Below are 13,030 nucleotides of genomic sequence, written 5' to 3' on the forward strand. Positions count from 1 at the left end.
GCAGCACCCCGCTTCCAGGTTTCGGGAGACGTCCTGAGGCTCCCTCCGACACCCAGTCATGTGCCGCTGGGGCCCTGGAGGGCCCCCCGGAACTTCCAGGTGGGAAGGAAGAAACAGCGCGTCCCCAGCCTGACCCAGAGCCAGACTCTCCTGCCTCCGTACCCCCGACGGGGGGATCCCACCCGGAAGGCAGCACGGACGGTTTCCTGAGTCCGGAGAGCATCCAGCAGTTAGCCCGGGCAATGGGCACGAAGGGACAGATGGAGGGGCTGGACCTTGGGCTTGGGGAGGGTACTGCGGTCACTGCCCACAATGGGGGTACGAGTTGCGAGCATTAATGTGCGCAGCGTCAAGTCCACCACAAGATGTGTGTCACGTTGGCCTACCTGACCACTGTCAAGGTGGACCTCCTGTTTCTGCAGGAGTGCGGGATACTGCATCTCAGCAGGTACGGGAAATGGTCCGGCGCCTGGACCTGTGGGCCTTCAATCTGGTCCGGGGGTAACGACTGTCGCTCCTCGGGCCTGGCTATTCTGCTGCGGGGGCGCAACTTCACCATCTCTCAAGTTCAGGAGGTGGTGGTTGGGGGGGGTCGCCTCCTAGTGGCTGATGTCACCTACAGGAACGCTCCCGAGGCTGATCCAACGTGTACACCCCAGCGGTACGGAGTGAGCGGCTGGCCGTCCTGCAGCGGCTTCCACCCCTGCTGGCTACGTCCAGGCCGGTCATCCTAGGCGGAGACTTCAACTGCATCATCGATGCAGATGGAAGATCCAGCGTGGGGACAGTGGGTGGGGGGGGAGTCAACTGGGCGTCATGTCCAGATTCCTGATGGGCACGGTGAAGGACGCCAAGCTGCTCGATGTCTTCAGCACCCCTGCAGACAGAGCGCAGCGGAGGTACACCTGGTCGCGGCCAGACTGGTCTATTCGCTCAAGGATAGACTTGCTGTTTGTGTCACGGGCGTTCTCGGTCAGGTCCACCGGCGTCAAGCCGGTGTTCTTCTCTGACCACTGCCTCCTGCTAGCCGACTGTCACTTACAGGACGACCAGCCGACTGGTAAGGGGACGTGGAAGCTCAACACGACTCTGTTGACCCCAGAGAATGTTGAGGAGCTTAAGAGGGAGTACGCCGGTTGGAGAACCGTGAAACCCATCTTAGAGTCGCCGGGCGACTGGTGGGAGACAGTGAAGGAGAACATCAAGAGGTTCTTTGTCGTCAAGGGTGTTCGGAAGGCGAGAGAGAGGCGGGGAAAGCTGTCGCGACTCCAGAAAACGGTGCAGAACCTGCTCCTTCTGCAGTTGATGGGGGTTGATGTCACGGAGGACCTCCGTGAGGTGAGGGGCCAGCAAGCCTCGCTCTTCGCCGCAGAGGCCTCCAGGATAATCTTCCGGTCCAGGGTCCGCTCCGTGGAGCAGGACGAGACGTGCTCGCGTTTCTTCTTTCAGAAGGTGCACAAAGAGAGCTCTGTGCTTAGCTGGCTGAAGGAGGACGACGGCTCGGCGACATCGTCTCGGCCCAACATTTTGAGGATCAGCAGATCCTTCTATGCCGGACTGTACGACACCAAGCCCACAGACAGCATGGCCTCTGAGTCGTTCCTGTCGTCTATCACGGACGTCTTAGACGACGGCACGAGGGAGTGGCTGGACTGGCCGATATCTCTGGATGAGCTGACCAGAGCCCTCAAGTCCTTAGAGAGGAATAAGACTCCTGGGAGCGACGGCTTACCGGTCGAGCTGTATTCCGCTCTGTGGGACCTGGTCAGCCAGGACCTGCTGGAGGTGTACGATAGTGCGCTTTGGGCAGGGGAAATGTGCAAGTCCATGAGGAAGGGCATCATCACCCTCGTTTACAAGAGGAAGGGGGAGAGGGAAGAAATTAAGAATTGGTGTCCCATTTCACTATTGAACGTGGACTACAAAATCCTGGCCAAGGTCATAGCCAACTGGGTCAGGTCTGTCCTGGAGTCGGTGATTCACCCTGACCAAACCTGTGCTGTGCCGGGCAGGAAGATCGCTGAGAGCCTCGCATTCATCAGGGGTACGATCGCCTACGTGCAGGACAGGCGGGTGGACACCTGCCTCATCAGCCTGGACCAGGAGATGGCTTTCGACAGGGTCTCTCATGCTTACATGAGGGACGTCCTCTCCAAATTGGGGTTCGGGGAGGGCATCCGCAATTGGATCCGGCTGCTCTACACCAACATTGTTAGCGCAGTCTCGATCAACGGGTGGGAATCGGACAGTTTTCCCGTCAGATCTGGAGTCAGGCAGGGCTGCCCGCTCTCTCCTGCCTTGTTCATGTGCTATGTGGAGCCCTTCGCCGCATCCATCAGGAAGGACGTGAGCCTGAAGGGCGTGACTATCCCAGGCAGCGGAGGCCTTCAGGTCAAGACCTCCCTGTACGTGGACGACGTCGCCATCTTCTGCACCGATTGTCGGTCGGTGAGTCGGCTGTTGGACATCTGCGGCCAGTTTGAACTGGCCTCAGGTGCCAAAGTCAATAGGGGTAAGAGCGAGGTCATGTTCTTCGGGAACTGGGATGACCGCTCCGTCATCCCCTTCACCATCAGGACAGCTACCTGAAGGTGCTGGGTGTTTGGTTCGGTGGAGCTGGGGCGTGCACTAAGACTTGGGAGGAGCGTATCACCAAACTGAAGCAGAAGCTGGGCAGGTGGACGCTGTGGTCCCTCTCCATCGTGGGTAAGAACCTGGTTGTCAGGTGCGAGGGGCTTTCGGTACTGTTGTATGTGGCGCAGGCCTGGCCTATTCCCTGGACCTGAGCCGCTACGGTCACCCGGGCCATCTTCCACTTCATTTGGGGGTCGAGGATGGACTGGGTACACAGGGACACCATGTACAAAGACCTGGAAAATGGGGGAAAGGGCCACCCTCGCCCTGACGGCTACCTTTGTGTGCGGCTGCATCAAGCTGTGCATAGATCCTCAGTACACAAACACCAAGTGTCACTACTTACTGAGGTTCTACCTGTCCCCGGTGTTGCGAAGGATGGGCCTGGCCTCGTTGCCGCGGAACGCTCCGAGTAGTTGGACCATCCCCTACCACCTGTCCTTCGTGGAGAAATTTTTGAAGGGAAACACTTTTGACCACAAAGCCGTCAGGCAGTGGTCAGCATGTAGTATCCTCCAGACCCTTCGGGAAAAGGAGAGGGTGGATCCTGTCGTGTGGTTCCCCACGCAGACTGCCAAAGTCATTTGGCAGAATGCCTCATCGCCAGAACTTTCAAACAAGCACAAGGACATTGCTTGGCTGGCGGTGAGAGGGGCTCTGCCACTGAGATCCTTTATGCATGCCCGGAATCTCTGCACCACCGCACGCTGCCCTCGAGGTGGCTGCGGGGAAACGAGACTGTTGATCACCTCCTTCTGGAGTGTGCCTATGCGCAGGAGGTCTGGAGGGGGATGCAGCGGTATTTGTTGAGGTTCGTCCTGAGCAGCTCCGTGACACGGGACTCCGTGCTCTACGGGCTGTTTCCCGGGCCGCACACTGAGACCAACATCAATTGCGCCTGGAGGACCATCAATGCGGTGAAAGACGCTCTTTGGTCTGCCCGCAACTTGCTGGTCTGCCAGCTGAAAGAAGTGACCCCGGCCGAATGTTGCAGACTGGCGCACTCCAAGGTCCAGGACTATGTGCTGCGGGACACGCTAAAGCTTGGGGCAGTCGCCGCCAAGGCGCGGTGGGGAAAGACCACGGTATGAAACCCCTCGTCCAGAATAGAAAAAAGGGCCCTATCTGGTAACTGGGCCCAGCTGGCGCTTCCTCAACTGGTCAGGGGGCCAACTGGGACTGTGCGGGGTGATGACTGCCGGGGTATTTTCTTTGCTTTGTTTTCTTCCTTGAGTTGATGTATGTACCCCCTGGGTAACCTGGAGCGGCTTGCATGACTGGGTAAGTGTATAAATATGTTTTTTTTTGTACATCTTATGATTAAAGTATATTTTTTCAAATAAAAAAAAGTGACGAAACGTCTGAAAACTAACCTTCCAGCTCAGCGAGCAAACTCACATCCTGAAGCATAAAACTCCTGAGCATAGTGAAACAAATAACTGGAGAAACAGCAAGAGAATCGTTTATATTGTTATAAAAGGAAATAGCATCAGAGGAGAGCCAATGTGATTCTTAAGATGAGAAACAGAACAAGCCCAAGGAGCTGCAGATCATTTAGGTTGATGTTGGAAGTAGGAAAGACATTGTAATCTTTATTCAAAGATGCAATAGGGAATCTAAAAATATAAGACATTGTCAGCGCAATTTCCAAAAGACAGCAGCTCAGTGGTTAGCACTGCAGCCTGACAGCGCCGCGACCCGGGTTCAATTCCAGCTCCCAGGCAACTGTCTGTGTGGAGTTTGCACATTCTCCCTGTGTCTGCGTGGGTTTCCTCCGGGTTCCTCCCACAGTCCAAAGATGTGCAGGCGAGGTGGACTGGTCGTGCTAAATTGCCCGTAGTGTTCAGGGATGTGTGGGTTAGATGGTTATAGGGGGATGGGTCTGGATGGGATGCTCTGTGGGTTGGTGTGGACTTGTTGGGCGGAAGGGCCCGTTTCCACACTGCAGGGATTCTTTGATCTAAAGAAAAGGTCATGTTTGCTCAACATTCCTGAATTACTTGAAGAGTAGACAACGTTAATGCTGTAAATAGTTGCTTGAAACTAGAGTATTACAATAAAAAACCTGTTTTGTTATACATTTTCCATCTTGTACTCATTGGGAAAATTCACAAGAACAGCAAAGCAAAGGAAAACATACATATCATTCTGAAAAAATAACTGCTGAATGATTGGAAAGTGAACTCTGACTAAGGTTTTTTTTCTGGAGAATGTACCAGTCAGTAATGGCTGACAATTGACTTCCAAGCTGTGTATAAATTTTAAATCAGGCAGGTTGACTCTAATTGGCCAAGGTGTTACCGTGAGGAATTAACCAGAGAATATCTCGATTATGTGGACAGAAAGAGCATACACACATACAGTGTGCTTAAACTCAACACAATATTTCAAAAGAGATAACAAGGTGTAGAGCTGGATCAATACAGCAGGCCAAGCAGCATCAGAGGAGCAGGAAGGCTGATGTTTTGGGCCAAGACCCTTTTTCTGAAATGGGGGAAGGGAAGAGGGATCCGAAATAAACAGGGAGAGAGAGGGGGAGGTGGAAAGAAGATGGATAGAGGAGAAGATAGGTGGAAAGGAGGCAGATCGGTCAAAGAGGCGGGGATGGAGCCAGTAAAGGTGAGTGTAGGTGGGGAGTAGAGAGTAGATTGGTCAGTCCAGGGAGGACAGACAGTCAAGGGAGCGGGATGAGGTTCGTAGGTAGGAGATGGGGTGGGGCTTGTGGTGGGAGGAGGGGATAGGTGGGAGGAAGGACAGGTTAAGGAGGTGGGGATGAGTTGGGCTGGTTTTGGGATGCAGTAGTGGGAGGGGAGATTTTGAAAATTGTGAAATCCACATTGATACCACTGGGCTGCAGGGTTCCCAAGTGGAATATGAGTTGCTGTTCCTGCCACCTTGGGGTATCAATGTGGACTTCACAAGTTTCAAAGTCTCTCCTCCTTCTTCTGCATCCCAAAACCAGCCCCGCCTACCAAACCTGTCCTTCCTCCCACCTATCCCCTCCTCCCACCTCAAATTTCCTAACCTCATCCTGCTCCCTTGACCTGTCCATCCTCCCTGGACTGATCTATCTCGTCCCTACCTCCCCAGCTACACTCACATTTACTGGCTCCATCCCGCCTCTTTGACCTCTCGCCACTCATCTTCTCCTCTATCGATCTTCCCTCCGCCTCCCCCCCTCTCTTTTTATTTCAGATCCCCCTTCCCTTCCCCCGTTTCTGAAGAAGGGTCTAGGCCCGAAACATTAGCCTTCCTTCTCCTCTGATGCTGCTTGGCCTGCTGTGTTCATCCAGCTCTACGCTTTGTTATCTCAGATTCTCTAGCATCTGCAGTTCCTAATATCTCTGAAACAATATTTCAAAATTTGTATTTGACACCAAATAGGTTTGGGTGATGGGAGTAAAGGAAGACATAGTAACAAAATAGACAAATACATTAAAAAATCTGCAATATTAACAAATTAAGTTCAATATATTGAAGTGCAATGTGATGTATTTTGGCAGGATGAATAAGAAGGTCACATACTAATTTGAAAATGAGAGAGTAAATGAGTTACAGGACCAAAGGGATCCATGAGCACAGGTGTACAACAGTAACTATACAATAATGTCACAACAAATAAGCAAAACCCAGACCTTCATTTCGACAGAAATAGAATGAAAAGTTAGATAAGTTATTTAAAGTTTTGGCAAAGATCTGTAACTTAGGTTGTGGATAAGGTTCTGGTCTTGCTTGCTGAGCTGGGTTGTTTTTGTTCAGATGTTTCGTCACCATGCGAGGTGATGTCATCAGTGGAGGCTCCGATGAAACGATGTTATTTTAGTCCACTTGCAATTTATACTGTGCAGTCAGTTATGGTGAGTGCTGTCAATTCCAGTTTTGATCTGTGTGGGTCTGTGTATGGGGTTCAATTCTATATGTTTGTTGATTGAAGTATGGGTGGAGAACTGGCACGACGAACTCTCCTTAATGTCGGTATATACAGACAACGAAGGCCATTGATTTAACTGGGACAAAGTAACCTTCATAACCCAAGCCAATCATAGGCATACACAGGAATTCCTAAAGGCATGGTTCTCCACCCATACTTCAAACCAGTTCTATGTTTTGTGCAGTGGAGAACATGTGATTGTTCACGTACCTGCCTTCATTGCTGCATACAACGGCTGACCTGTGATGATTGGGTGATCCTGTGTTTTCACTCCACAACTGTCAGTCTCTGCCTTGTACACAAGCACCAAAAGCCTCACAACATCCAGATGTCCTTTTTCACAGGCCACAGCAAGCATCCAGTTCAGTAGATCCTTGTCAACACACAAATCTACCAAAAATATATTTTGTACAGTTATGGAATTATCAACTTTACACAGACGCTAGAGTGTTCACTTTCCATTTTAATTCTAGAATCAGTGAAAATGCAGGGCACAATGAGGCCATTCAGCCTAGACTTTCCCAGTGGTAGTTCTTCAATTGAAGCTGTCTACTCAAAATTCAATTCTTGTCTTTTCTACAAGCTGTTTTACAAATACTTACCTAATTTCTTTTTATTTGACATTTATTACCCAGAGAGTCACCAGAGAGAGGAGAAAGTAAAATCTACAGTGTGATTTTACCATTATTATGGTGATGGGAGGGCTTGAAAAATAGCAGGTGTTTGGAGGGGAATTCATGTGTATTCTTGCAGCCTTAGCATATTACCAGCAGAGGGAATGTTAGAGTTCAGATGCCCAGAGTGGGCAGCCAAATGAACCACTTCAATGCTAATTATGTGCCATTTCCTATTACTGTGGTCATTTTGCCCGAGTCAGAAGGATCCACATCCATGGCTGCCCTTGCATGGCACCTCTTCCCTCATCCCGTCACCAAGGCCTGGCTTCCACTAACATTGCTCATCTTTCCTCAAGCCACCTCACCACTGAGATCTCTCTGGAGCTGCAGCTTCAACTCCAACAATGGCCACTGCGAGCATTTGAACAGACAAAGAAATTTTGATCGAAGAGAAGTCTTGGACTTGAAATGTTAACTCTACTTCTCTCTCCACAGATGCAAGACTTGGCGAGTTTGTTCAGCATTTCTATTCTTTTCTAATTCCCTGTGAGGTGTGGGCATCGCAGGCTGGCCAGCACTGACTGCCCATCCCTTGTTGCCTCTGAGAAGGAGCCGGTGAGCTGCTTCGTTGAACAGCTGTAGGCTGCTTGTTGTTGCTTGACCAACAATACTGAGGAAAGGAACTCCAGGATTTTGATCCAGCAACAGTGAAGGAATGGTGATGTACTTCCAAGTCAGGATGGTGAGTGACTTGGAAGAAAACTTACAGGCAGTGGTGTTTCTATGTATTTGCCTTTCCTTCTAAATGGAAGCTTGTTGTCGGTTTGGAAGGTTCTGTCTAAGTACCTTTGGTGACTTTCTGCAGTGCATCTTGCAGATAGTAGCAACAGTGCGAGCTGAGTGTTGGTGATGGAGAGAGTGGTGCTTGTGGATGTGATGCCAATCAAGTGGACTGCTTTGCATTGGATAGTGTCAAGCTTCCTCTGTTTTTGAAGGTGCATCCATCAGGCAACTGGGGGAATATTCCATCTTACTCCTGACTTGTGCCTTGCAGGTGGTGGACAGGCCTTGGGAAGTCAGGAGGTGACTTCTCACCACAGCATTCTGAACTTCCGAGCTGCTCTTGTAGCCACATAGCTTATGTGATGAGTCTAGGTCAGTTTCTGGTCAATGGCAATCCTCAGGATGTTGACAGTGGGGAGAGTTCAATGATGGTAGTGCCACTGAATGTCAAGAGGTCCGTGGTCAGGTTGTCTCTTATTGGAGATGATTATTGTCTGACATTTGTTCAGCACAATGTTATTTACCACTTGTTAGCCCATGACTGGATGTTGTCCAAGTCTTACTGGAATTGAACATGGCTGTTTCAGTGTCTGAGGGGTTGTGAATGGTGCAGAAGATTGTGCAATCATTGTGAAAATGGTCAGGCCTAACGAAATCTTGCAGAGATGCCCTACAGCAGAACTGATTGACCTCCAACAACCAATACTATTTCCCTAAGTGCCAGGTCTGACTCCTACCAACAGTGAGTTTGTCCCCTGACTCCCAGTGATTCCAATTTTGCTAGTGTTCTTTGGCACCACACTCAGTCAAATGCACCCTTGATGTCAAGGTCTGTCAGTCTCACCTCACCTCTGGAATTTGTCCGTGTTTGTACCAAGGCTCTAATGAGGTCAGGAGCTGAGTGGTATTTCGATAATTTCGAATAGACAGATGGGATAATAATTTTTATTTCTGATCTCCATCCTCTGCAGTATTTTGCTTTTGGAAAAGATTCAATCAATGTTGCAACTGGAAGTTACAAATTAAATATGGAAGAAAACCACCAAAAGGAATTAGAACTAACCCACTTAATAACAGTTCTGCTTGGATTGAGGCTCAAAATACTGCTGCAATATGAAAATCAGACTCCAATATTAAAATGGCCCAGATGTTAACATCTGTCTTCTCCAGCGTATCAACATTGCTGACCTAAGCTCTACCTTGAACATGCCTCCAGTGAAAACTGAGATGACAGTTTCAATTGCTGCTTTGCTGATGAAAACGATAATAGTGACAGAAAACATCTCACCTGAAGTAGAATTCAGCAATACTTTGATCACCTCTTCATGGCCTTGATGTGCAGCAATAATAGCAGGGTTTCCATCATTCAGTTCTTTTGACAGTTCCATTCCAGTCTCCTGAAGCAGATACTGCAGCATCTCTGTGTCTCCGTGTGCAGCTATGACACCTAACAACTGGTAGAAAGCAATGGCAAGAGTTACACCAACCTGCAGTCTGCCGTGTTGACTGATCCTGAGTAAAGGTAATGGAGCGGGAGAAGTACTTCCTAAGGACTTCTCACAGGTCAGACTTGGTGAGTGAAGGATGGTAAGGCAAAAGAACCTTGGATGACAAAATATGTTGAACATCTAGTCAAGAGGAAAAAGGAAACTTACCTGAAGTTGCAGAAGCAAGGATCAGACAGGGCTCTTGAGGGCTACAAGCTAGCCAGGAAGGAACTGAAGAATGGACTGAGGAGAGCTAGAACGGGGTATGAAAAAGCTTTGGCCGGTAGGATTAAGGAAAACCTCAAGGTGTTCTATACTTCTGTGAGGAACAAGAGGACGGCCAGAGTGAGGGGAAGGGCTGATCAGGGATAGTGGAGGGAACTTGTGCGTAGAGTCGCTGGGAGGCAGGGGAGTTCCTTAATGAACACTTTGCTTCGAATACTCAACAGTGAGAGGGATTTTGACATTTGTGAGGACAGCGTGAAACAGGCTAATATGCTTAAACAGATTGATGTTAGGAAGGAGGATATGCTAGAAATTTTGAAAAACATGAGGATAAATAAGTCCACCGGCCAGAAGGAATATACCCAAGGTTACTAGGGGAAGCGAGGGAAGAGATTGCTGCTCTTTCGGCAGTGATCTTTGCATCTGCACTGTCCACTGGAGTAGTACCAGGTGATTGGAGGGCAGAAAATGTCATTCCCTTGTTCAAGAAAGGGAATAGGGATAGTCCTGGAAATTACAGACCGGTCAGGCTTACTTCTATGGTGGGCAAATTATTCAAGGGGATTCTGACAGACAGTATTTATGATTATTTGGAAAAGTATAGTTTGATGAGAAATAGTCAGTATGGCTTTGAGAGGGGTAGGTCATGCCTCAGAAACTTTATTGAATTCTTTGAAGATGTGACAAAATACGTTGATGAAGGTGGAGCAGTGGATATGGTGTAAATGGATTTTTGCAAGGCATTTGACAAGGTTCCCCATGGTAGGCTCATTCAGAAAGTAAGGAGGAATGGGATTCAGGGAAATTTGGCTGTCTGGATACAGAATTGATTGTCCAATTCAAGACAGAGGATGGTAGTAATTGAAAAGTATTCAGCCTACAGCTCGGTGACCAGTGGCGTTCCTCAGGGATCTGTTCTGGGACCTCTGCTCTTTGTAATCTTTATAAATGACTTGGAAGAGGAAGTGGAAGGGTGGGTTAGTAAGTTTGCTGATGACACGAAGGTTGGTGAAGTTGTGAATAGTGTGGAAGGCTGTTGTAGGTTACAATGGGGCATTGACAGGATACAGAGCTGGCAAAGAAGTGGCAGATGGAATTCAACCTGGAAAAGTGTGAAGTGATTCATTTTGGAAGGTCAAATTCGAATGCAGAATACAGGGTTAATGGCAGGATTCTTGGCAGTGTGGAGGAACAGAGGATCTTGGAGTCCACATGCATAGATTCTTCAAAGTTGCTACCCAAGCTGATAGGATTGTAAAGAAGACGTATGGTGCATTAGCTCTCATTGGTAGGGAAACTGAGTTTAAGGGCCACAAGGTTATGCTGCAGCCCTATAAAATTCTGGTCAGACCACATTTGGAATATTGTGTTCAGTTCTGGTCACCTCATTATAGAAAGGATGTGGAAGCTTTAGAGAGGGTGCAAAGGAGATTTACCAGGATGCTGCCTGGACTGGAAGGCATCTCTTATGAGGAGACATTGAGGGCCCTAGGGCTTTTCTCATTAAAGCAAAGGATGAGAGATGACTTGATAGAGGTGTACAAGATGATGAGAGGAATAGATAAGAGTGGATAGCCAGAGACTTTTTCACAGGGTGAAAATGGCTATTACGAGGGGACATAATTTTAATGTGACTGGAGGAAGGTAAAGGGGAGATGTCAGAGGTAGGTTCTTTACAGAGTGGTGGGTGCGTGGAATGCGCTGCCAGCAGTGGTAGTGCAGTCAGATACATTAGGGACATTTAAGTGACTCTTGGATTGGTACATGGATGATAGTAAAATATAGGGTAGGATAATAGGTCAGCACAACATTGTGGGCCAAAGGGCCTGTACTGTGCGATGTTCTATGTCTTGCTTCCTCTCATTCTCCTCCACCTCCACAGCCGCTCATGCTCTGACTTGTCGTCCCTGCTACTTCCGTCCCCCTATATTCTCAAAGACAGTCCTGCCAGCAGCTGAACCAACAGGAAGGCAAAGAACAACAGGGAAACAGGAGCAAAAGCTCCTTCTTTCTGTACAAGGTAGCTGATTGCCACCTGTGTGGAGATTTGAGGGGGTGGGGGGGGGGGGGGGGGGGTGATGGCTGTCATGCTGAGCCATATATCCCCCCATCTCAAGGCTGGGTAGAAGAATCATGGTCAGAAATCGCACGACACCAGTTACAGTCCAACAGGCTTGTTTGAAATCACACGCTTTGGGAACTCAGCCCCTTCATCATATGGCACTGAGCCAATTTTGGATCCAGACTAACACTTCATCCTGGATCCCACAAGTTCTTGCATTCTTCACCCGTCTGCTACCTTATCAAAAGCTTGCATTATGTTCACGTGGACCGTATCAAATGCAATACCCTCATCAACAGTCCCGGCTACCTCTTCAAAAAATCTGATCAAAAATGTCAAACACAACCATCTCTTAATAAATCCACCATAACAAAGTGTGGAGCTGAATGAACACAGCAGGCCAAGCAGCATCTTAGGAGCACAACAGCTGACGTTTTGGGCGTAGACCCTTCATCAGAAAAACGTTTTTCTGATGAAGGGTCTAGGCTTGCAACGTCAGCTTTTGTGCTCCTAAGATGCTGCTTGGCCTGCTGTGTTCATTCAGCTCCACACTTTGTTATCTCGGATTCTCCAGCATCTGCAGTTCCCATTATCTGCTGACTATCCTTGATTAATCTTCAATTCTCTAACGTTCAAGCTCTGTTGGTCATATTTGAAATATGGCTATAAATGCTTGTAACAAAACTGTCAGTAACCCAGTAGGCATGGTGACTCCCAAGCTGAGTAACCGTCAGCAGGTTAGTGTTGAATATATGCTGCTTGATTGTGCTGTCAACAACTCCTCCCAATCACTTTGCTGATGGTGATGCTTTCGGGTAGGGCAATAACTGGCTGGGTTAGAGTTGTCCTGCTTTTTCTTGACAGAATATTCCTGGGTGATTTTGCATGTTAAATAAAAACTGAAAGAACTGTGCAGATGCTGTAATTCAGAAACTAAAACAGGAATTGCTGAAAAAGCTCAGCAGGCCTGGCAGTATCTGTGGAGAGAAATCAGAGTTAAAGTTTTGCGTCAAGTGACCCTTCCTCAGAAGCAAAAGTAAACGTATTAGAATGCCTTGGTTAGGGGGTGCACAAGTCACATTGTCAGAACGTTGTCAGGGACAATCCACTGCCTTGCACCAATTCTTCATATCATGTTGTGTGAATTGAACTGGCTAAAGACAGGTATCTGATTCTGGATAAGGTCAAGATGGATCATCCACTCTGCACCTCTGACTGAAGGCTCTTGGCAATTCAACTTTGCCTCTTGGACTGATGTTGAGGGGGATAATTATGGTACCTCCTCCTCCAA

The 13,030-nt window shown here is 48.6% G+C and overlaps 1 protein-coding gene across 2 annotated transcripts in view; it reads right to left on the reverse strand.

Moving 5' to 3' along the window:
• The window catches only part of lrrk1 (leucine-rich repeat kinase 1), a 201,959-nt gene that overhangs the window by 129,839 nt on the left and 59,090 nt on the right, over window positions 1-13,030 (reverse strand). For both annotated transcript variants that reach the window (XM_048563008.2, XM_059639335.1), the window contains exons 4-5: window positions 9,254-9,419; window positions 6,776-6,955 (exon numbers count right to left, since the gene is read on the reverse strand). In XM_048563008.2, the coding sequence (XP_048418965.1) occupies window positions 6,776-6,955; window positions 9,254-9,419 (346 nt within the window). The remainder of the gene's footprint in view (window positions 1-6,775; window positions 6,956-9,253; window positions 9,420-13,030) is intronic.

Source organism: Stegostoma tigrinum, chromosome 33 (genome assembly GCF_030684315.1).
Source record: "Stegostoma tigrinum isolate sSteTig4 chromosome 33, sSteTig4.hap1, whole genome shotgun sequence".
NCBI classification, from domain to species: Eukaryota; Metazoa; Chordata; class Chondrichthyes; order Orectolobiformes; family Stegostomatidae; genus Stegostoma; species Stegostoma tigrinum.